Genomic DNA, 25,640 nt, shown 5'->3' on the forward strand with positions numbered 1-25,640 from the left:
GACCGCCCGCACGCCAGCTCAAGGCAAAAATATCAATAGCGCTGTGCACGCTGTACAAATACAAATTACACCAAGACATGTACAAACTGACACTGAATATTGAGAAAAGTTCACACCTTTAATAACATTTTGGAAAGAAACATAACCCCAAGTAAAATATTTTATTCCATTCATACAAAACAATGGTTCAAAGTCGAACTTACATCTGCATCTAGAATCTGAGAAAAATAAAAAGATGTACAGAAAAAAAACAAAAAATAAAAAAACAAAAACAAAACACCATGACCACATGCCTATCAGCCCCTTCACAATAGCTCAACACATCCTTTGCACAGATGACAGTAATACTCAGGATGAACAAGCTACACAAATAGACAAATCTGAAAGTCTGATCTACCCCCACCCCCCAATCCTTTTCCCAAAAGCCACCCCCCTCAGCAAATTTAAGGGCTGGAATGGTTCCTCTCTGCATGACCTTTAGTATGGCCGCCCTCTTCTGTCATCCCGACGCTCATCTCTGTTGAGAAATAAAGACAAAGATGCGTTATAGCAGCACAATCTAAAAACACCCACCTTTGCCATTAAGGCAACGATTACCTGACATATGAACACAAGACATTATGTCAACTTCTCACACCCCAACGTATTAAAATGTCTAAATGGGTAATAACTGAATTCCATCAATGCCCCAAATTTCTAAATACATTTTCTGAAAAAAGCAGGATAAATTTAGCTCTAAATCAAACACAGAAGTTTTAATATCATACAAGGCAAAGCAGTGATAATCTGCATTCTTCCTCTTATCTGCAGTCTGTAAAATGTATTAAAAATTAATTAATCCTCCATAGGACACTAAACCCATATGATTAAAAATACAAACACATCCTTATTTAAGGGCTTTCATTGAGATGCTTGTAGATTTTGAATGCAATGATTGCAACTTACTCAAAACTGTTCCTCACTATACACACCAAGTATACCAGCTTTCTTTGAACAAGCTATAAACCAGGTCAAAACTAAACTAATCATTAGTCCAACTACACCCTCTTCTGGTCATTTAGCCCAACTACATCAGCACAAATGAATCATTTGAATCACATGTAAGCCTTTTTAAACTAACCTTCCTCCCATTTTGTAGCCACCTCCGAATCCGCCTCCTCCTCCACTTCCGCCTCCTCCATAGCCTCCACGGTCTCCACCACGGAAACCTCCACGGCCTCTGAATCCACCACCTCTATCGCCACCAAAACCACCTCTGCCTCCGCGATCTGTACACAATTAAAAAGCAAAGTGTAGTCATTAGTGTTGGAGCAGCACATACGTGATGTTTTCTTCATCTTAAGGTAATCAGGCCTTTATGTCCACCCATTTAAAAAAAAAAAAACAAAAAAAAAAAACAAAATCCAGATTCAAAGTAAAGGACTGACCTCCACCTCCAAATCCTCCTCCGTTTCCTGGTTTAGGTGCGCCACACTTGTTACACTCCTGTCGTCGTGCAAAATTCATGTTGCCACAGGAGCTGACGGTAGAAAAGTTAGACAGTCAATTACACATACAAACAAGTTCAGATTAATATTTTTTTTATTTCAAAAGTGGTTAAAGACAAACCTGTTTGGACAAGGCCAGTCTCCTCCCTTAACGTCAAAGTTGGGTCCTCCACCACGACCCCTAAAACCTGTCCACAGAAAGGCATGTGATCAACAGCATAACAGTAAACATGGTATCTTAAATTTTAAACACCACCAAAGCCCAGGGACCACTTAGCCAATACCCACCTCCTCTTCCCCCTCTGCCACCGCCTCCTCTCTGTGTGAACTCAGCTCTGCGAGTAGCAAATGATACTTTGATTGGTTTGCCGTTGAATTCCTTTCCTGAAATCACAACAGGACATAAGTGAGGAACATAATGCTAAATTTAATTTCCCCTCTTTTATATATTAAGTGTACGCACCATCAAACCAGTCAATAGCTGCCTTAGCTGATGGAGGGTCATCAAACGACACAGTAGCCTCTCCCTTTGGTCGACCAGTGGCCTTGTCTGAGTAGATGTTGATCATTGGCTGACCAGTTTTCTTATTTACCTAAAAGAACCCCCCCAAAAAATGGTAATATGAAGTCATTGCGATGAAAGGAAGTTAATGGCTAGACAACCAGTCCATTCTGTACCTTGATGATGCCAATTTGTTTGAAGAAGTCCCCGACTTCCTGAACTGTGGCATCTTCTCCAAGTCCTTGTACAAAAATGGTGTTGTTGTCAGAGTTGTCCTGCTCTCCAGCTGTGGAAGAGACATGATTAAATATGGAGATCAGGGCTGATCAGAACAAATCCTTATTTACTCCGGTAAGGCTTTCAAGTCTCACCTGGTTCATCCCTTGAGCCGTAGTCTCGAGAGCCTGTGAAACAGAGGACAGGACGGGAAAAAAAGACTTTAACGAAAGAGTGTTATAAGCCACCTGTAGTTTCACACAATAATTAACTTCATCCCTATCAATGCATAATGATAAACTTAAAGTCCATGTTTACAGCTTCCTGATGAGTGTTCTCATACCGTAGCATCCCATACCAATACCTTGCAACAAGAACAGAATTGTTGTTTTTCTTTTTGAGCTTACACCAGAAATGAAAACCACCAAAATGTCTCCAGTTTTAAGTTTTCCCTCCTTCGTCCTGGGAACACCTTTGTCATTTATAACCACCTTTGTCTTCATGCAGCAATACCATTATTTTACATCTCAAGCTCCAAGTTCTTTACCATATATGAAGTCATTTATCAGAAATAGAATTAGGTGGAGTTCCTTGGGATTCTGGACATGGAAATGGTGGCATTCATTGAGTTTCTTTTTTTCCTTTAAAACCCTCTTTTTCTGCTAACTCAAGCTTTTTCCTCCCCCACCGACACAGTTCTGATGCTCGTCACTTACCACCGAAATTTTTGTAGCCACCACGGTCACCACCTCTGCAGAGGAAAAATTGGAGATATGATGGCTTTTCCTTTGTCCCAACTGAGAACTCAAAGCTCCCCTACATCCACACCAGTATGCACTCCTGCCAGGGTGTGCGACTATGGTGGAAATGTCTCACACGAGGAATGCGTTAGTCTTTGTCATTAAAGATCAATGAACAGACGACTAGGCAGCTCTGAATAATCAGGCAGACGAGTGAAGACAATCACATGTCAATGGATCACCATTCACAATGAAATTGTTTTGTTTAATTTTTCTTTTTACATGGCCAGATTGGATACCAAAAGCTGAAAAACCAGCTGAATTTGTTTTTAAATGAGAAGCCAAATTGATGTTAAGGGGCACAGCAACCAATGAGCAATCTTCCAGCGAGTGCATTTATGAGATCCTTTAATTGAGGTCCAAGTTTTAGTTCATTCACTCTGAACACCTGTAGTATAAAATGTAGATCCATGTTAACACAGTACACATGTTCGCCATTGTCAAATACACAACACTTGAATGAAACCTGTGAAATGTGAAAAAGCTAATAGATGTGGCTCCAAATCTGATCAGTGTAGTGGGGTTTCTACCCTTCAAACCTTTGTCACCAAAGATCAAAAGTATACAAAAACTGGCTGTAGATTTAACTTACGAAAAACGTGAAAAGAACTAAACTCAAAATAATGTCCTTCAAAATTAGCAGAGGTCTAAGAAATCCCTTTGCCGTTACATTAACAGAGGACGCACTGTTGTGCCCGCTGGCTCCCCTATTTCACTTAGCTGTACAAGCTGTGATGCATTCATATTGTACTAAAGTCAAGCTCTAGAAAAGGAGATTGCATGCACCCTGCCCCCCCCCCCAAAAAAGTTTTTTTTTTTTTTGCCATTTACCCCCAAACCTAAGTGCAACTTTTACTGGCAAAGCCCCCCAAAAAACAGCACCTTTTTCCATTACATGGTGTAATTTGCTCAAATTTTGGTCCTTTTTTGTTTTTAGGTAGCAGTGTTTGCTACTTCAGCCTAGGATTCTCATGGCCGTAACTGCACTGAAACCCTGCTGCTCCCACAACGTCATGCACACTTTTACAAATATGTGGGAATGGACAAATATCTTTGTGTGTGTGGTTAATCTTTGAGTATAGTTAAAAACTGACAGTACAAATTTACTTATTAAAAAATTCCTCTCCAGAGGGGAAGTGAGATAAGTAGTGCACACTAGAAAAGATGTCAAACATTTAAATCCGATCACATGGAGCGCAATGAGTACACAATCAGGGACGTTTCGCATCCTGGCTTTGTCATTGCAGATTTACACGATGTGATGAAAATCAGCTTATTCTGGATACATTGATTGGATATCGACTGCAGTGTAGTAGAAAAGAGTTGAGTTTTACCATGCAATGGAAAAATAACTTCCATGACCCCTTACAAAAAAAAACTGTCAACATTTTCCCCAACACTTCCCGGTCTTGGAATACTACATAGAATTCCTAACAAGGGGGTGAAAAAAGCAACTGGTGTTGCAGACTGGTCCAAACCTTTAAAATACCTGGGGTGGTAACCTTGCAGATCCAGGTCCTTGGTGCCTTTCAAGACGCTCTCTAGGTTGACATGATCGTTTATTCCTTTACTTAAAGACCTTCTGATCATGACCCTTGCAGTATTAAAACAACTCGTCTAAATCGGCACTTTATCTTGATTTGATCAACTAAAGCAAAACCTAAGTTTCTGGAAAAAACAAAGAAGGCAATACTCTGACAGGTGCATGCACCTGGAGTACATAGGGGATAATTAGGGGGATTAAACATTTGTGGTCGATGACAACATCTGATGAATCAAGATTTGAACAAAAATAATAAAATATTACCAGTGGGGGTGCTGGAGCAGAAAGCAGATGAGTAATGGAAAATCCACCTATGTGGATGGTTTGCAATTGAGTGAGAATGTGCTGAGTGACAAGTTTCTTCTTATATGTGAATATATAGAGGTACCTTGGGGGCAGTGGCACTGTGCAACTTACCCCATACCAGGAGGTCCTCCTCTGCCACCGCGATCATAGCCACCACGGTCAAATCCACCGCTGCGGTCAAAACCACCACGTTCATAGCCTCCGCCACCACGGCCTCTAAATCCTCCTCCTTCTGAACGGTCTCCCTGGTCACGCCCAAACCTCCCACCCTGACCACCGCCTTCACCTGATGAAAAGAAAGAATTACCACATAACAACCAAGTTAGGCTATGGCTAAATAACCTCATCTAGCTATGGATAGAGGTTTTATACTGATCCAGTTATGTGTACCTTCACTCCATCTCCCATAACCACTGCTTCCTTGCCCTTGGCCACTACCATATCCACTGCTACCCTGTCCATAGGTGTCTCCTTGCCCCTGGCCACCATAAGAACTTTGTTGTCCATACGAGCTTTGGCCATAAGACGCAGATCCTTGTTGGCCATAGGATGACTTGTCACCATACCTCGATTTAAAAAAACATAAGAATTTTAAAATGTTTATCAGTAAAAGCACAAGAATTCTGAAAATAATCTTTCCAGGCATGACAGAAAGCAGAGAGGGACACGTGGATGCCACACCAAGTCACAGAATAACATGATATACGCTTACCCAGATGAGTCTTGGCCATAACTACTGTAGCTCTGTTGAGACTGGCCATAATTATCTGTCAAAAATAAAGAAAATTCACCCTCTTGTTTAGTTTCCCCCACAATTCCTCCCAAACAAAGTTTTTCACAATTTTTTTTCCCCCCCAATCGGGGTCTCATGGATCCAAAACTAACATCAAATAAATAAAATAAATAATCATCTTACCATCTTGTACCATCACAGAATAAACCCAAAATGTACTTGTACACATACCTTTCCTGTTTAAGGAGGGGAAGAAAGAAAAAAAGTACCTTGCACTCCACCTTGCTGTCCATAACTACCAAAATTCTGTCCCCCGTAAGAGCCGCCGCCGCCGCCTCCTCCACTGCCATTGCCTGTGCCAGTGCCAGTGCCACCAGTTCCTTGTCCATAACCCTGTCACAAAAATACATAATTTACAAAAGTTATATAAAAAAAATTTACATAAAAACTGGACTGTGTTCACTGAAATGTGTTTTGGAAAATGCCTCACCTGTCCACCCTGCTGACCGCCATATGCGCTGTAGCTGCAGAAACAAAACATTTAGCTCCAAGATTTCAGTACATTCAGACAATAGTCTCAGATAGATAATTGGGCTTTATAATATAATATACATGCAAATCCAACTTTATAATTCATCACAAAAAATTAAAATACATAAATTAAAGTTATCAGCTCAAGTAGTTTTATGTTTATATCAATCAGCTTAAAAATCCTCGTTTGACAGTAAGTTACCTTGGTGGGGCACCGTAGCCTGAATCTAAAAGAAAAACAAAGCAGAAAATCAGCATAAAAGAGTTGTCCAAAATATGCAATGAATGTTTGTTAAATAGTGTTTAAGATGAGGATGACCATGCAGCTAAAGTAGGTCAGTGAAGTAGGCCAGGAACACGCTAACAGGCCTGTCGCCAGGCAGACCAGGAGAAAATGGCGGTTGATTCAGCACTGGGTCAGACTACATATTGAAAGCTACATAATTTGCTCTTCCCTAATCAGATTTTACGTTACAACAGAACTCTAGAGCATGAACACTGTCAAGATCTTCCTACAAATAATCACGTAGTTTTGTAGCAACTGTAAAATTTCATTCAGCAGGAGAAACAATGGGAGTGGTATAAACAAAGACGCTTTCAAGTTGGCTAGCTAAATAGTTTCTGCGTGGTTTTCTATCCGCAACAAAATCTCAAGTCTGTTACGCACGTTTTAACATTTACAATACGTTATTTATAAGAGACAAAAGCTAAATGAATAAAAATAGTAAAAAAAATAATAAAATAAATAAAAAAAAACAAAACAAAACTGTTAAGATTGGAGACTTCCTCCATTAAATAGACGGCGCCCCTTTACTGGCCTCGCGGTTCCCTAGCTAAAAGCCGCAGCGTTCATTGTTCAAACGAAAAACAAACAAGTAGACGACATGTAATAACCATCTTGACTTACCGGTAGCCATGTTGTATTGTTTGATGTAGCTAGCTTTAAACTTGAAGCAGTTTGGTTCCTGTGAATGGCTGATTTTAAAAAAACAGAAAGCGCTGGTTAAAACTACGCAGCGCCACAGGACTGAACCGAACACGCTGCAGCACTTCCCTTTAGCAGCTAGTTTTTCTTCTTCTTCTTCTGTCTGCAGGCTGCTCTACAACTCCTTTTACTAAGTAACATATTAACACACTATCGCCACCTACCTGTTCATATTGGTAACAATGAAACGTCACAAAACTACGCTGTCAGTTAAATTATTATTGGGTTGTTATTTTTATTTATTTTATTTATTTATTTATTTTTTTTTTTGGGGGGGGGGGGTATCTGATTATACTAACGTGCTTCTTGCTCTGTGTAAGATTTCCTTTAGACAGCCTATCAGGACTGAACTGTTACATTAAATTCCAACCACTTTCTTTGCCTATCTGCTCAGCAGACTATAAGTTGTATTTTCGAGTTCCGCTTTGATTACAAAAAATATATATATCAAGATTTAATGTGTGCATGCAGAATGTTGCAGGAAATTTCGGCACATTTTGGGTGGTATGTCTTACATCTTAACTGTGTTCATTCCACAGAAGCCTGGTCCATACTAATACCTTGTTGTAAAGATGACAGACTTTCCAACAATGTGTAATACAACTCTAATTGGTATTATCAAAGGGGAGAAATAATCAACAAAACACAAAGTCCTTTTTTGTGCTAAGTTTATGTATACTTTGCTCTAAAGACAAAATATTTACCTCAAAATATGTATATATATCTAGCAATTAAATATAATATTAAAGTGGGGCAAAGGCTTATTTTGCAGGAGTAAAACTAGCTACTGCCCATCTGAGACTCTGCAGAAAGCCAGTGAGATTGTAATGTTTTGTAACCTCTATTTGCATGTGTAAAATGTATAAAAAATGCTGTGGGTCCATTATTAGATTAAGTAATCTTTTCCAAAAAGAAAACATGATGCATTTTGAAGTAAAGACGTATTAGTATGGCGCTTAGTAGAGTTTATGTTCTTACAAATTGCACTTGTTAAAAGTTCTGTTACCATATATGACTGAAAACACGTTTCAAAGGAAGACATCAACCCAACAAATTAATCAAATTTTATTCATTAAAAAATGCATGCCTCTGTAAAATTAATTACATTATAAAGGACGACAGCAAAAAGTGACAGAGCTGGGTAAAGTGTCTCAGAAAAATTTAATTTTCTATGAAAATGTAAGCATGAAAGAAAAAAAAAGTTACAGTGAACAAGCATGGTTTTGATGCTAATTTCATACATAAGGCAATTTTAAAAAAGGCACATGCTGCATTTCAACAGGTTGACAGATCACTTCTAATCTCCCCCTATGTTCTCATAACTGACACATGGCAGGAAACAAACTACACGCCTGATCATTTTCTCTATGTGATAGTACATGTGCCACAAAAGAAATGCAGTGAATAAGAGAGATATGGCTGTATCATCAGTTAAACTCCTACTTCTCTGCTGCCAGAAGCATGAAAAGCAAAGTCATTTGGGAGGTCAGACCTGGTTTAAATTGTATCATTTAAATGTTTTTAACATTTAACAAATATCACAGGGAACCAATAGACTGATATTTCATAATGTTTATTAGTAACTAATAGAAATAAAATGCACATATATATGATCAGCTCATCTGCATCACTTTTTGTGCCTCTCAAATCATCTTTACTGATTAAAATGAACAGAAGCATGTGCATAAAAAGGAAAACTCCCTTGTGAACATCTGATTAACATAATTGTACCTATGATGGCAGTTTATTACAAATATTTTCCTCACAGTAGCTTTAAAAAAAAGTACAAGTTTTAGTACTTTTAAAAGCACCACTAGATCTGCTCAGAGAGAAACTGAAATATGCATGCCATCGTGTCAAAGCTGCTCCAAGTGATCACACTTTCCATAGCTCAACAATGTGACGCTACATCGCCCCACATGGTGTCACATGTACAATCTGTATCTGATCGAAGTGAACGCTCTCTGCTTTTCTTGCTCTTATTTGAAGAGAGTTTAAGAAATTTCAAGCTAGCAAGTTCTTATTTCAGAACTCCAAACTTCTAGAGATGAAGTCAATCATCCAGTTACACTTATTCCCTTGATGGTCTCTGGAAACCAGTGCGGCAAACCTTTGACTGGCCTGATGTCACGACTCAAGCAAGGGCCCGAGCATACACATGCTGGTGGTCCAAAAAGATAATGTAGAAAATATGAGTAAGAAATACATATTTAAATTGTTAAATGGATTGATGAAAATCTGCTGAGGTAGAGTCTGCCTCATGATCCTCTACTACCTGTAGCCCTCATGAACCAGGGTGAGAATGAACAAGAGTTAAATCTTTTTATATTCAGTCCTGAACAAGACAAACAGTACAAAGAGACATTTAAAAACTACAACTTTAGTAGTGAAGAGAGAGGTTGGGTGTGAGGCTCTTCAACTCCACACATCTTGTGAGTAGCGTCCCTTGGTCATCAGTTTCTTGACATAATCTGTGGCCTGGGTGCGTGTCATGCCTCCCACTTCCTCTGCAATTTCATAGAAAGCCGTCTGCACATCTTTAGCCATGTTCCTTGCATCCCTAAAAAAAAAAAAAAAAAAAAGTCAAATATAGATGTCTGGCCACATTGGTTTTAATTTTGGCATGTTATAAAGTTTTTGTCATTTAATTAAAATATACTGCAAAGTTCTTCCCCTCCTTTTCTTCCAAACACCCACGGCCCCACTAGGAGGTGCCAAAGTACCAAATACAATTCCACATGAACAAGTGGCCAAATCTTAAACGGTAAACAGCTCGAGTAAAACAGTCGTGTACAAATATTCCATAACGTCTCACAAAGATACATACACATATTTATAAATCAATATTATTAGCATGAATGAGATTTCACTTTTATTTTTCCTTTAGGGTCAAATGTGGTTATTACCCGCATATGTATATATGAGCATTGTCTGAGTGAATCAGCTTCCAGACGTGTTCCTTATTTTTCTTCAGGTGATGCTGCACGTACACCTATATTTTAGGGAACGGAAAGAGAAAACATTGTCCATGTGTGGGTCTTAAACTTTAAATTCATCACAAATTTATTCAAAAGCTCCAAGCACACAGGTTATTTAAACACTGATAATTATACAGAACTGTATTCACTGTTTTTTGATAAACTTTGCTATTTTTTAAAGATGTAAATGATTTAAATAGATAATTAAATATTATATTAATGTAAGTGAAATTTTCTGGTACACTTTGTTAATAATTTCAACACAAGCTTTGTTTTAATATGATGTGTTTTTTTAGGGGGAGGAGGGTTGCTTTTGCAACTCATCTTCGAGCTCTCAGCTTAGTCCAGCTGCAGCAGTCATAAAGACCGTCTTACCTTATGCTCCTGATCTCTGGAGAAGGCAACATTAAGCTGTGTTAAGACTCGGTCTTTCTCTGCTTCCTCCAGCTCCTCCTGGTAAATATAATCTTCATTCTTGTGTCTGCAGCCGAAATACAACACTGTCTCTCCGACCTCCTTTCCTATAAAGAGAGCAAGCGATTAGTTATACGATAGAGGCCAAATGGACTGCCAGACACAAATGCACAAATAGTACATCCACAGCCTCTGTGTGCTGTTGGATGTGTCATCCTGTAATGAGCTGGCTCAGAAGAGCAGGCCAGGAAATGGTAATATGTTGAATTATTTTTATCTTCAACGCAACTTGTCAAAGAAATAAATTAAATGCAAATGAATAATACTTGCTTTCTCCCAATGATATAATTGTGATTTATCAGCAACACAGACGATTTAACCAGCAGCTAACAGATTGGTGTCTCTGCACCAATTCTTCTTGTTGATTTAACACAACCACATGCATTTCATGACTTTCATGACTATAAACACCTTGCTGTTTGAGCCAAGCTCTTTCCTGGATGAATCCCATGAAAGGAGCGATTCCAGTGCCAGGCCCGATCATGATCACTGGGTTGGTTGCTTTGAAAGGCAGGCGGAACTGAGACTTGCGGATGTACATGGGAACAGTGGATTTGTGCCCGTTGACAAGTTGATTTTTTAGCCAGTTGGTTGCGACTCCTTTATTGACGCGGCCTGTCTTGGTCTTGTACTCCACCACCACGGCGCAGATATGGATGCTGTTAGGGTGAACCTGCAACAGAAAAGAGTTGGCAATAGCTCACTCCTCCCATTAAAACATCATTCAACGCCATCTAAGAAAGTATAAACACAGATATGACTTTGCATTTATTTAAAGAGGTGATTACTTTAGAGGAGGAGGCGATTGAATAGTAGCGGGCCTGGAGACGAGGCAACAGCTCACACAGATGGTCAATAGGAGGCTTCAAAGAAGGCATATCCTCCAAGATGGCGAGGATATTTCTGCAGGAGTCAAGTACCCAATTCTGGTAGAGAGCCTATAGGCAGACAGAAAAAAATGTTTAAAAATGTACTTTGCACAGCAGTGAAGACATAGTTAAACAAAAAGGTGAATGCAGTTGTGTTACCATAAAATGAAATAACATTTCATTTTTGGGTTAAAAGTGGCTTTTATCACATGTCACTGACCTTTCCTTCAGGGGAGGAGGAAGCCATCTTGCGCATAGTCTCCTGCTCTTTGGGGTCGGACGCGTACTGTGCCAGCTCGTATAAAACGTTGGTGCGAGGGGTGTTGGTGATGTCCAGGTAGTGAGTGAGCGCTGTGCGGTAGGTGGTGGGACAGGGGAAAGGGTGCTTCTTGTTGGACTCCTCTACAAAAACAAACAATAGTTGTGGGTTTTTTTTGTAAGTGAAAGTATTTTTAAGTCACCTTTTTTAAAATCAGAATTAATCTAATGTAGGTCTGTTCAAGGAACTGCAAGGCAATAAGCACTTCATGGGTCAAGCCTTTAAAAACAAATACAAAATTAAAGCTACACGCAACAATGAAGGTCCTTGCACTTTCGGTGCCGCTTTGGCCTATGCGGCGACCACATCCTTTGGCGACCTCCCTGCCACGGTGGTCTCTCCCTCACCGGCAGCCACACCTGTGGTCATGCCAGGTGTGCAACATAACGTGCTCATAGCTTCAATTACATGTAACACAGCATATCTGTTTGTGCGAAGGCCATTATCACCTCTTAGAATGCATGAGTCTGTGAAATTAGAGAGTATAGTAACATTTTTCATAATAATGCAGATCATTTAGACTTTAAAGTCAGTGACTTCTTGTTATCAGGGGCGGGGCAAAGGTGTTGACAACATTTCGACATATAGATGTAAATTTGGTGCTGATTGGGTGTCGTAGGTAAGAGTTAATGAATGCTTGATGACTAAACATCACATATTGAGAGGCCATCACCACTGAACAACAGCTCCTCTGAGAAAGTTTGATACTTTGGTGAGTTTTGGGGAAAAACTCAGCCTAAATCCTGGTAAAGCATTCAAAAGCATCACTCACAAATGCCAATGTACACCTTCATCCTCCCTGTTAGAGTAAATTAATTTATAAAAAAAAATACAATCAGCATTATAGCAATAATATCTTATTGCAGTAATATAACTGTATCTAATTCACATGCTTTAGGAGAGCTGATAATGTACTTCTAGATATCAAGTGAGACTTCGTGAGAGTGTTGATGGGTGGGCTCGTGAGGTCAAGGTGCTTTGGGCTGTCAATGCCATACCATCAAGGTTGTTGAGAGAGATAACCACATCAAGGTCCACGCCAAGGATCTCTCCCAACTTGTTCACCAGTGCAGTGTCGTTTGTGGGAAAAACTGCAACGTGGTCTCCCGACTCGTATCTGAAATGATAGAATGAAAAATTTAGACTTTGACCGTCATTCATAAAGCTTAACGCAATTAGTCTCGTGGTATCTGGCAGATTATATGCATATCCAACCAACCTCACCTGATCTTGGAGCCTGTTATGTCTAACTCCAGGTGCATGAGATGTCTGTCACCAGCTTTGTTAAGTCTGCGGTTGACAGTGACTGGAGCCAGGAAAGGATTTTTTGAATCAAAGGGTCTGTGAATAAAACAGAGACACAAAAATAGATAATAATTATTAGCAACAACAAACTGTAAAATAAAATAAAAACTAAATAAAAAAGGTTAATTTCTCCTCTACTAAAAGTTACTTTTATTTTACTCTTGATGTCCAGTAGGGGGCATAAAGTTTAATTTCCACTAAATGACTTGTAATCTCTGCAGGTGATGTAGGTGAAATGTGAAGAATGAGTGAGCAGTCGAATGTGTGAGGGAGTGCAGCAGCACTTACGGCTTTTGGACCTCGAAACTCTTCAGGCGGCCAATCTCTCCTGTGTACACTTTGTTCACGTTGATGTCAGTATGCTCCTTCAGCTCATACTGCCGGATGCTGTGTGAGAAATCTGAAGTTAGACTCGTCATGCACACAGAGTGAAATACATTCAACATGAAGTGCATTAAAATGAATCTCTAAAAGATTTTTTTTTTATTAAAAAGCCACAATTAAAGTAACAGGCAAAAAAAACAAACAAAAAAAAAACAAGGTTAATTCCCCATGAATGCACCTTGTCTCATCTCCTGACGCCTCCACTCCAAAGTGCTCGCAGACTGCAGGCCAGAACTGCTCTCTCCATGAAATGAAGTCCTCTTCCAAACTTAACAAAAACAAAGTGGTGTAATTCACAATAAATGATTCATGTATGTGTCTGTCAGACATCTACTTTCAAATGAAACCACAAAAGATGAAAACTAATACATCTGGTGACACTGTGACAATAAATCTATAAAGTATGATTACACGTTTTCATTGATCCACACATATTTGGCCGGTCTGTCTCTGTAGTGCTTCGTTTTGTTCGTTATTTCCTCTACTCTAATAATTTGTAGAACACAGATCCTGTGCTCTGAACCATTTGCTTTACTGAAGACAGTAGTGAACTTCATATTGTTGCATCGTGGTGGGGAATTTTAAGCACTTTTTAATTATTAATGCACTGTTATAAATAAAAACCCACCACCAGTCGCTGTAAGCTGTAAATACACTTTGTACCCCCATCCATTAGAGGAGCTGCACCTCTTCACATAAATCTATCTTAAACCACCTCTTATCAGGTTTAACAGAGCACCAAAAAGCACTAAACTGTGCTGTAAACTTGTGGGTACACAGAATTTACCTGCTGCTACACCTAAATGGAAAGGTTAGCCATGGTATGGCCAACCAGTAAGAATGACTAACTTTAAAAAGATGCTTAACTATGATCATTCTGTCTGTAAGTACTGGCCATCTTTAATCTTTATAGCCAAACACAGCTGATCATCCGTGTGTGCAGTCACGCTAGTATGTTTGGTATGTCAGAACTGACTGGAGTTAGAGGTTTATATCTTCCCCTAAACCCCATGACTTTTCACTCTTCACTACACAAACCACCTTAAACAAGCAAAATACATATTTTAAGAAGGTTTTAGCTTATTTGATTTTAACATGTCCTCTGAACAAAATACAACCCCAGTTTCAGCCATCTTTTATATCCTAATCTCAGCTTGTGTCTTTTTAGGCTCTCAGCATTAGTGGGTCACCTACTTGCCATCATCGTCTCCCATTCCAAGATCAAAGATTCGCTTGGCACCCAGTTCCTCCAGCCTTTTGTCCACATAATTTCCCATTGCGTTGTAGTGTTCATAAGTCTTATTGCCCAAAGCAAATACCTGGAGAAAGACAAAGCCAAAATAGTTAAAAAAAAAAAAAAAAAAAAAAGCTATTAGTATATGGCCGTGGCTATACAAGCAGTAATACTGAAAAAAAGAAGATTACATGATAAACGTTATCTTCCATCCTTCTCCTATGCCCGCCTAATCCTGTTTATCATTGCAGGCTTCATCTATGAGTATTCCTATGCAACTTGCCAATCAATATGAAATGATGATTTATGTTTATACAGAGAAAATGCAGTGGGAACTGTCACATGCCCTGAATTTTTGACTAGACTTCCTATAATCACGCTCATTTAAATTAGGTCAGTGAAGCTTCATCCTGACAATGCCAAACTGACAAACAAAGCCTGATTCAGATCATGCTAGTAAAGCCTGCTGCCATATGTCAGTGAAATAGACATCCAGACTGATAGTGAGATTCAAAAGATAAACAAGCTGTGAGGCAGCAACAGAAAAATAAAATCAGAATGTAAACATAGATGGCTCACACCTTCATCATATTTACACACAAGGCACAATATTGTTTATCAACTGAATATATAGAGCCTATTAGATCAGATGAGCTGACACAATTTGTCTTATGTGTTAAAATGGCAAATATAACTGCCTTGCATACAATAACAGATTACTTCAGGCGGTCATCACATTTAATGTTTTTTTTCTTGACTGAGCTGCATAATGATGTTTCTGGGCTCTACAACGCTGTGGCAGGAATTTGTTTTAGTGATTGAGGAAAAGTAGCTTCAGCTGTACATCCAACAAAGCTTAAACACAAACATGCACAAAGAACAGAGGATGTAGGGAAAAGTGCGGCCACTGATGTGCATGCTCAGAATTGGACTGTGCATTTAAACATTGCAAATTAATCCAGTGTGGGATTTTAATAGTTCGTGTGATGAATGAACAAAATAAACTTGAGCATAAAAACTCACAGTGTAGTTAAGTCCAGAGAGGTCTTCGTCATCGTTCTCCTGCAGCCAGTCATAGAAGTCCTGAGCATTATCTGTTGGATCTCCTTCACCATAAGTGGCCATGCAAAATATGGCGAGGGAGTTTGTGATCTCAGACAAACGGGACAGTTCACCCTAAAGAAGAGAAGTGAAAACAGAAACAGTGAGCACTGCAGAATTTCAGCTTTTAGTTTGTCTTACTTGAGAAAACTAGACCAAACTAAATCAGTGTTTATCACAGATGCTGGATATACTGACATGAGATATATTCAGTGCGCACATGTCTAGACAATGTAGAACTACATTATTAACATCACCATGATGGCAAGCTGACATCTCGTGTCTTCAGCAGTATAGTAATAAAGCATGATTACTGCCTTGGCTCATTTTTATATGGTTTGTGAATTGCTCCACTGAAGCAAATTACCATACTATACTCCTCTGGATCAGCAGCCATTCCTTTCATGCCGTAGCGCTGAGCGTCTTTGGACAGCCTGTTGGCAAATTCTTCCGCTGTTCCCGTCTGAGAGCCGTAGAACACAATAATATTCTTCCCCTGGTCACAAACAGACAGAAAAACATTCACACTGTGTACTTCTGTCACAATCATTATTAATAGCTAACCTTTTCCCGTTATATAATAACAACAATAACAAACCTCGTACTGGCATCGTAAAAAAAAAAAACCAACTTACAAATAACTCAAATTACTAACTATATTCAGCTAAACTCTGCCTGGATAGAAGATGTTTTATCCTTGTGTTATGATTACTCACGTAAGAAAAAAATAAAAAGAAAGGAAGCAAGCTAGAAGAGAAACTGAAGGCTTTTCTGCAGCCATCATGGCATGTGAGCCATATTCTGTATAGCTGCATGATTCAGCTAGACTCTGTTATCAGTTCTGCCTTGAGAACAGGAGACCACCAAAGTCAAAACACTTACAGTTTTCTTCATTTTCTCGATGAAACTCGTCTCTCGTGTGGTTGGTGCTCTAAGACAAAAAAAAAAAAAAAAAAGACAGGTTTGTGATCAGGCTGTGCAGTGTTAGTAGTGTCTGGCACTTCTCTGTACAAACTCTCTTAAAACCCACCGTATCTTAGATAGATGGAAGTGACTGGACTAATATAGGATGGGTGGAATTTGAATAATTTCGAATGAAAGGAAACAACAGGTCAGTCATAAACTCATTTATCTGACTTCTATAACGGAGAGGCGAAGGTAATCTTTATTACTTCATACAGCCAAGTTCTCAACATAAGATTTTCATTTAGAGCAAATTACGGTCTATTTGAGATCAAAATTTCAACCATTCTAACATTCTTTAGAAATGACATTTGCTCCTTTATTTAGTGATCAAAGTGACAGCCGGCTTTAGATATGTGCTCTCACGTGCAAGAACAGGTTCTTGACCTGTTTGTTGATTCTAGATTAGATGTTTTATTTTTTACAAGCCAAAACTGGTTTTTGGTCAAGGATTATGAAGTACTGGAAGTTCAGAGTCAGTTCGTTGAGGTAAATGTGTTTCAAAATAGTCATTTGGTCCTGTTTCAGATAAGATTTCATTGTCAAAGAGGAGGAACAGTTTCATGAAAATAAAAATAAAAAAATCTAGATTCAGATTTACTCAGGAAATAATTAAAGAAGTGAAACAGATCAAAAACAGCATGCATGAACACATTAGTAGAAAGCGCCACAAATGTGTTACTGAACCGAATAAAAGGCAATGCCGCTTCATTCAGCATCAAAGCGCTCAGCACACACCTGCATGTCTGTCTAAACTCATAAATAAAGACAAGGACGGTAAACTGGAAGCATAACTATGAATGCAAAACATATGCATTTTCTTATTTTCACAGTACATATAGCAAGAGACTAAAACTCAGCAACATCTCACCAAAATGCAGGATGTGAACTGAAGTAAAACCTGTATGACAGAGCAGAGTTCGTGTAGTCTGTTCCTTAAACTTGATCATAGTGAAATTACAACCTGTAGTACCCCAAATTCAGACAAAAGCAGCGTGCAAAGGTGGGACATGTGGAACTGATACAGGACATGCTATAAAAACTGACCCCCGGTTCAAATAAGTTGTCCTCTGAGACAAAGCGCATATTTCAGATTAAAATGTCCAACAATCATTCCTGAGAGCTAATGCAGCACCTCTCTGAGCTCTTATTAGCTACACCGGTTGTCCTACAGTTACTCAATGAAGAGGGTTTATTTGTGCTTATTAACAGCCAGGTTACTTGGGTTAAATGTTAGTGTTATAATCAGTGCAAATAAAAAAAAGATGGCATTCAGCTAAAGATCATATAAAAACTAATTATATTTTAAAGACATTTCATTAGAAATGGTGCCAACAGGATTTTACTGTGTTTTTTTTTAACAGCTAAAAATGTCTAATTTTAACAGCTGACATACGTAAGGGTTAGCAAAAGAGAGTAAAGCTAATTACTGGTGTTAATGGGCTTGAAGTATGAAACATTATTTAGAACTGGCTGGCTTACATTTTTCTTTTATGCATTCTGCAGCTATGGACATAAATTCTAAACATCACAATTTACCTCAAACAACAGCATCATTCTACATCAAGAGAACTTAATCTTTTAATTAACTCAATTACTATGGTTTTGTTTTTTCTGTGGACCATCCTGAACTGCGTCATTTGCACAGATTGATTGATGTTGCCAATAAAAAAAAATAAATAAATAAAACTTGTTGCTTTGCTAACACCATATGTTTAACTTTGCCTCATTCCAGGTGCTATAGCCTTTTGTGTCATGTACTTACATGTTATTTACAAGTTATGAACCAAATTTATTTTATATGAAAACGTTAATGCCTAAAGGCATCGTTCACCCCGCCAAAAATATCTAGTGTTGAGTAAAGAAAATGACCAAATAAACCTACAACGGAACACAGCAATTAATTTTCTGTGAATTTAAAGGATGTAAATGAGCATCCTGGTAACAGCTGCTGCTTCGTGCATTTTTTTCTCCCGGCATGTTTTCCACAAGTTCATCAATACTGTGGGCATGTTGAAACACATGTAGTATTGATAACCACAACAGTCGTTATGGATAAGCTGTTATCTTCATCTGTCATCCTCCATGTGTTTTAAACAAGAACACTGGTTTCCTTCTTTCTGTACTTTTTTTTAATCATGTCCTGTCTCCTGCTTGTTTTGACCAGGAGTAAAAATTCATTTGCCACAGTTACAAGCCATATGTGTGAACAGATATCTGTAGGTCACGTTAAGGCACGAATATGCTGCCATTCTCCTGTCCTGATGTTTGAAAACTCCTTCATCTTTAGCATCACAGGCTTCGGGCATGTCAGCAATTTTCTGAAGCTGCAATTAAACTTCAAGCCACGTTTTTTTTTTAAAAAAATAAAAATTTAAACTAGGCAGGAAATGTGCACATGGTCAGATCTCGACAATGAAGAGAAAGGAAAAACAAACAAAAAAAAAACAGAACATTTAATTTTTACATTGATAAACTGCATTAGCAGTCAAACAGATTGTATCTCCATTTCTTACATAACCTCCTGGGAACATCACACGCTTTTTCTATGCCGTGATATTGTCAGTACAGAAACATGCAACTATGCTGTCTGTGTTGTGTTGACATTGGAAACGATAACCCAATTCTACACTTACATAAAAGTAACTAAAATGTGGACCAAAAACTTTCAACAGTGAGAGCTGTGGTATTAAAACTAAACAGCAGAGTCACATAACAGCTACATGCAAGCTTCAGCTAAAAACGTAATATTATGCTTTAAAGCAGGAAATTAAAACACTTCACTGACCTTTCAGGAGCATCTCTCCCGTTCTCTGGCAGGGAAAAGACGCAGCCCATGACATGCAGCCCTGTAGCTCACCACTTCCACTAGCACTGCTGGCAAGGCCAAGTCAGAAGCACTCAAAATCAAAATCAGCACTCCGCAACCATAGCATGGAAAAGTAATACCAATCCAGACAGGCAGAAGGATACTTGTGGGATTTGAAACGTCGCCTGCTTTCACCTTTGAGGCTCCTACAGAGTCTGAACTCTGAAACCAGCAGCGTCTGCTTTCCACACAAGCACACACAGAGACACAGAGCACAGCAGCCCACAGCCCTGTCAGTGTCTGGCAGCCGCGGAGACACAATGGTGGGAAACTGACTTTCCCATAAAATGTAGTCAAGCTGCAGACCCACTATTTTCAACACACGCTGAAATGATCATGAGCTGGAAATGCCTTCCTCCTCATCCCCGCCCCCTTTCCTCTCCAGTCTGAAAGGTGTTAGAAAGAAAAAGTATACAAGATTCATTCTGAGAATTTGACTAGGTATAAGAGTAACTCCGTGGTGGACGACTAAGAAGGAGAAAGAACTCTGAATGGTAGTTTTTGGGTTTTTTTTTGGCCAAAGTATCCCCTGCCCCCACCTCACTGGAGGAGAGAGGGGAATGTCATTTCTATGGCAACCTCATTTATCATAAAAGGATTCCATTTGTGACATGGCCCAATAGCAGAGCAGCTCAGCCCTGACGCATACACAAAAAGAAAAACAAGTGAGCGGGGAAAGAAGAATGAATAAAAGTAACTCAGAGCAAAGAAAGGGACCCTTGTCGTTTACTTCAACTTTCCACCTCTGGAGCAGACTCGTAAAAGGAACTTGGCTCGTTTAAAATGGGTTCATGGACAAAAAAACAAAAGCACAGGAAAGACATTGAACACTACGCCCCCTTCATAACAGTTAGGTAATTACTGTCCCTTTAAGGGGCGGGGAGACCAGCTCTATGCTCCCTTCCTGCATCCTTTCTCTCCAGAGACACATACTCTTTTAAAATGCTAAACATTCTCCAGTGGTCTTTCCCTCCACGTTGGCTAAGTATTGTTTTTGAACAACTGGTCAAAATCTCCCTTGTTCAGACTGTGTCCACTTACACAAGCATACAATGGCTGCTGCTGTAGCTGGCTGGGCTTTTATGTCAAGGTAAAAAAACAAAAAAAAAGAGGGTCAGGGGAAAGGAAAAAAAAGGGGGGGTGGGGGTCAGGGAAATACTAAAAATGTGGCCAATACAATGAGAATCCACTGTAATCAAGCCAAGCTTCTAGCACTTCACTGCTAACTGATTAGGGAAGGGAAGTGGGGAGGAAGGGAGCACTTGTAGACTTGGACAACAGAAAAAAAGCAGCAAGAGAAGAGATCAGCTGAGTTTTTTAAGTTAAGAGACAGAGTAAAGGCCTTAGAGGCTTAGGAGAAAAAAAAAAAAAGAAAAAAAAAAAAAACAAAGGTCACTGCTAGTGAAACATTTACTCAAGCTTTAAGCTGTACACTCTCACACACTTACTTCAAGGGCTTTACAGTGACAACTTGTTCATAGATGGTCATGACATGTGCTTCTGTCACACTGCCTTGAGAAGTGGGTTGGTCTCAGAGATACTGGCATAGAATAGTTTACGTCACACTTCTCAAACTGGCTATACTCAGCAGTCCTTCTGGCCTGCGGTGTCCCCCAAAGCTCTGTCCTTGGTCGCCTTTTCACCATTAACATGCTTTTACTAGGACATAAAATGGTATATAAACACAGTATGATTTATTTTTGCCATGCTAATGAAGCCCAGCTCTACAACCTAATAAAATCCTGAAAAAATAAAAATCAAAATACAAAAGGTGCAAGTAGCAAAAGATATGTGTCAAATTAATATAATTAGCCAACTAAATTCAACCCCATAATTTATTTGCTTCTGTCATTTGTTGTAATTGGGGTTAAGCCAAAAAACAATAAGGATCTCAGCTAGTTAAAGCTGCAACTAGAAAATTAAGTCAACCAACCCACAAAAAAACATGATCCTCTCTGTATTCCCCTTCAGCTAAAGAAAACATGTATTTTTGCAACACCATAGCTATAAACGGAAATAAAGAAACTAAACAATGTGTTTGTATTGTATATGTTGCATAAGAAACACAATAATTGTGGATTTACAACACCTGTAAAAGCCTAAAACCAAACCCTATATTAGTTGAAAATTGACCTAGTCCAGCAGTACAGTCCATGTCTTTTGTCAGGAGTGCAGGTCATCAAAACAAACGTAGGAAGTGATTTTGAGATGAAATATATAACCAGCAACATGAACTTCAAATTTTTTGGGTCACAAATATCTGGTGTGTAAAAGCAAATCTTAAGATTCAGCAAAGGTTAATCCCACAACTTGCTCCTGGAAAAACAAGGCAGTGCAACAGAGATGCAAGAACGAAAGCTAAGATGCATTCTCACTATTTTTTATTCGAATCCTAGTCCATTTGCTTGGAAAGTCCCACTTCGTTTGGGGTATTGTGAATGCGCAGACTGATTCGAATAAAACAAAGCGGACACACATGACTCAAATTATTGGCTCAGTTGCAGACTTGTGAAGAGCTTGTCAGAGATCTATTTAAATTTGAGTCAGGTGTGTTGCAGCCGGGACATGTTTAATACCTGCAGGATAATGGACCTTGACGACCAGGATTGGGGATCACTGCTGTAAAAACATGCCAATGTGTAAGGAAGAAACTATGTGTATAGTTTTACCAAAACACAGCTCGTGCCATGAATCCATAACTCTGTAAAACACTGCTCTCCTAAGCAACCAGATATAATGTTTTTCTCTCTGCTGCACTGCAGTCAAGTGTGAAAAGACTAATGTTTTACATGCTTAGTGATCAGACTGAGCATCTACTTACACAAGCAACTGTAGCAAAGATAAATGTAAGCATAATTTCAAATCAAGGTAAAAGCGTTTTTTGCCTTAAATTTTTGTTGTTAAGTAGTCAGATCTGAACTGAAACCTGACCATTATGTTGGACATTAAAAAAAAATGCATTGTGGGAAAAACTCAAACATGCTGTTAAACCCAATGGAAACTTACGGTGTTTCAAGCTTCTTAAACTCAGGGATGGGCTCTGGCTTTTTGCGGGACATGAACCAATAAATGATGAGGCCAATGATTAGGGAGAAGAGGAAGAGGTCCAGGTTGCTGAAAAGAGGTTCCTCTTCATTCGCCATGGCCTCAGTGTGGGTGGTGGTGTCAGAGTCCATATCTGGTATGTCGACACGCTGCACTGGAACGGGAAAGAAAAGGAAAAAAAAAATTTTAATAGTTATTTGTCACTTATTGTGTATGAAAGGGTTATGAATTAGAGGGCTTTTACATTTAATTAGACTAAATAAACATTTAATGGCTTTCTGAGAAGGTCATATGATATTTTACCTTTCAACAGGCCTAATTATTTCTGATAATGGATAAACATGTGATGCAGCCCTGCAGTGTAGAACATTTGTGCTAAAATATGTCTTTATCTAATAATTACCTGGAGTATCTATGAATAAAATCTAATTTAAATGCACTTCATTTTTACAGTGTTGCTTGAATGAATGTGATGACTGGCAAAGAACTGGTTAAATTACTGCACAGAATATGATTGCTAACATATGTCTGCAGTATATTGCACGCAATGTCACACAATGACGGCTTTTGTACACTCATTGTTGGACAATTGGCTTTAAATTAGGCTCAACATAATATAACATTGTAACCCACTGCTTTTGATGCGCGAGGAATTTCTTGTCATGCATCAGCAACATCAACTCTTTTCACACTGAGCACAAGAGGACATGGTGTTCTGAGCACTCAAGTTTCAATCCAGTTGGAGGACGTGACAACAATGAGTTCAGGTTTTCTGTAATACTCTAACTTGGCTTGATCACAACTAGACAATTTAACACGGCAACTCAAAAAACACGGATTCAGTGTAGCTCTGGTTTGCACAACACTAAACTGCTGATTCACTGACGCATTTTTTTTAAAGTATACCACTTCTTAATGAGCTAGGTGCCAACTTCAGCAGGAACATAAGTCACTCTGATTTCAAGTTGTGTAATTCTGTCTGATAGAAACCAACTCTAAGATACTGTCTCATTAGGTATTACAGCCCAGCCTACTTTATCAGCTAGTAATGGGCTGTCATTAATATACTCTATCAGCACAGGGGTTGTTTGACATGTGACAACATAAAGTCTTGACTAAGAACATTGTGCTGAAAATCAGTTGCAATTTGGGGTAATTTTGTCTTCACTTTAAGTTTGAGTTGTTTCATCAAGAAAAAAAAAGTGTGTAAATTTTAACCCTAAAATCTTCATTGGCCCCCAAACTCCAGTATTGGGTCTGTGTTCAAGGAAACATTAGACTGTTTAATAAAGTTTTAGGAAACACCGTAATTATGTGATTTGCAATACCTTAACTAACCAGCTGTTAGGGCATCTCATTAAGATTCATTCAAGTTTGTTTATTTACAGTTACCTATATTTTTCTGCACATGCAGAAAATAATTTGATAAGAACCGGAAAGAGGCAACGGTCTCCTGACAACTTTATTTCTATGGATGAAGTGTTTAGGCGGTTACAAAACATCTCTGCACAATACTTTCTTGGGGATCTCCCAGCAGGTTCAATTAGCAGCTCAGCTACACCACTCACCTTGTCGAGTTCACATGTGTCACAGCAACACAGAAATACTCAAAAATGACCCAGGAAACTGTAATGATGACCAATATATAGGTAAAACATATTAATTAAGGGTTAATTTTCTCATCCAATGATGCAAGCCTGATATTGCTCAATGGCACGTCTTCTTCCAGGTCAGCTCACGGACAAAGTTAAACCAACCTGTTTCAAACACCTTCATCATTGTCATCCACTATATGACTCAATCCTGTCAAACTGATGCTGACAAATGCTAACACATCATTTACTCAAGATCATGAGCCAGAGTTTGGTTAGTCACCAGCTAGACCTAATGAAACAGAACTGTAGCAGCGGTCGTCACAGGCTTTAACTAATTTAGTTGGGTTTACTGGAGGTCGTCCAGACTGCCCTGTTCTGAAAAAACTTTATCACCACAGCGAAATTGTGTAATGACCGAGACTGGGGGCACAGCTTCTTTTCGCCGGCGTTTATGGAGCCCCACGTTACACACCAGAGTCAGAACGTGATATTACTTAACTTAACAAAACTTAATTTCCCACTGTAAACAAAGCAGCCCTCGCGGTCCGCTTAAACGAATAAGCTCGCTGGTATGGGATATGTCTACGTCCGGAACCGTGACAAGACTATCTGAAAGCATGGTATTGTATAAAACATTAGTCAGTTCTACAACATATTACTGCTGTCTCCAGTACGACTTGGATAAAGCTTATTAAATTTTACTTTAATGTCCAAAAGAAAAAAAAAATGACAAGGGATAACCCCAGTTTGCCTAACACTGGAGTCATCACTTGCATAAAGCTAATATATCCCTTAAAAAAAGATAAAAGTCACGTCCCTATTTTGAGTCTTTATTGTCGGTGTGAGTGTATTATCACTGTTACGCATACTGTCACAGGTTATAGCTGACTAAAACAGTTTGAAATGTGTGTTTTGAGTGAAAGCATACCTTCGCTTCTCGTCTTTGTGCCAAGCTCAGACTGCGCTCACTGCGGAAGGAAACTTTACGCCACGTAGGATCAAACCACCTCCGTCTTATTTGGGGGGGGGAGGACGCTAACAGTTCCGAGAGGAAAAATAGCATAGTCATGTTTTCAGTTCCTGAAAAGTTTAAAGTATGCCAATATGTGGTAAGAATGTCGCTCAAAGATGTTGTTCACATGCCTCATACCTGTTTTCAATGTGTGGCGTTTTTTAGTAATTTGGAACAGTCCACAGTATCTACGTTCACATGTAATCTGCGTTATTAAATAACTGTCAAGGTGCAGCAGGCAAAGGGTCATGGTTATGTAATGCAACCAGCAAAACAGACCGAAAAGCAGTTTCATCAAACGTGTCCTCCTCAAGTTAAACAGCGTTTATGTTCACAATGCCAAGGACACGTGATTAATAGCCTCCAACAACCTGTGAGGTTTTCTGCTT

At 39.0% G+C, this 25,640-nt stretch overlaps 2 protein-coding genes across 6 annotated transcripts; both read right to left on the reverse strand.

Annotated features, from left to right (window-relative positions):
* Positions 1-97: 97 nt before the first annotated feature.
* On the reverse strand, positions 98-7,187 carry taf15 (TAF15 RNA polymerase II, TATA box binding protein (TBP)-associated factor). Of its 4 annotated transcripts, none has more exons than XM_041995590.1 (16): positions 7,026-7,187; positions 6,321-6,345; positions 6,078-6,111; positions 5,857-5,980; positions 5,567-5,621; positions 5,245-5,420; positions 4,966-5,140; positions 2,922-2,956; positions 2,361-2,393; positions 2,166-2,275; positions 1,951-2,080; positions 1,772-1,871; positions 1,609-1,674; positions 1,428-1,519; positions 1,121-1,268; positions 98-517 (listed from the first exon to the last, which is right to left on the reverse strand). In XM_041995590.1, the coding sequence occupies exons 1-16, from the start codon at positions 7,033-7,035 to the stop codon at positions 478-480; spliced, it is 1,353 nt and encodes a 450-aa protein (XP_041851524.1). In that variant the 5' UTR covers positions 7,036-7,187; the 3' UTR covers positions 98-477. The 4 variants fall into 4 exon arrangements, with proteins under 4 accessions (XP_041851524.1, XP_041851521.1, XP_041851522.1 ...); XM_041995587.1 differs by having other exon boundaries at positions 1,609-1,675; positions 1,776-1,871; positions 7,026-7,186; XM_041995588.1 differs by having other exon boundaries at positions 1,121-1,270; positions 1,433-1,519; positions 7,026-7,186.
* A 1,058-nt stretch (positions 7,188-8,245) lies between these two features.
* porb (P450 (cytochrome) oxidoreductase b) lies at positions 8,246-25,259 on the reverse strand. 2 transcript variants are annotated; one of them, XM_041995581.1, is made up of 16 exons: positions 25,168-25,259; positions 22,606-22,798; positions 16,650-16,698; positions 16,135-16,263; positions 15,690-15,842; positions 14,627-14,751; positions 13,611-13,700; positions 13,337-13,435; positions 12,968-13,084; positions 12,742-12,860; positions 11,645-11,826; positions 11,344-11,493; positions 10,967-11,228; positions 10,457-10,602; positions 10,010-10,095; positions 8,246-9,663 (listed from the first exon to the last, which is right to left on the reverse strand). In XM_041995581.1, exons 2-16 carry the CDS (start codon positions 22,773-22,775, stop codon positions 9,519-9,521), a joined length of 2,022 nt encoding a protein of 673 aa, XP_041851515.1. In that variant the 5' UTR covers positions 22,776-22,798; positions 25,168-25,259; the 3' UTR covers positions 8,246-9,518. The 2 variants fall into 2 exon arrangements, with proteins under 2 accessions (XP_041851515.1, XP_041851516.1); XM_041995582.1 differs by lacking the exons at positions 22,606-22,798; positions 25,168-25,259 and adding an exon at positions 19,519-19,828.
* Between the last annotated feature and the right edge of the window lie 381 nt (positions 25,260-25,640).

This window comes from Melanotaenia boesemani, chromosome 9, assembly GCF_017639745.1.
Source record: "Melanotaenia boesemani isolate fMelBoe1 chromosome 9, fMelBoe1.pri, whole genome shotgun sequence".
In the NCBI taxonomy this organism is placed as follows: domain Eukaryota; kingdom Metazoa; phylum Chordata; class Actinopteri; order Atheriniformes; family Melanotaeniidae; genus Melanotaenia; species Melanotaenia boesemani.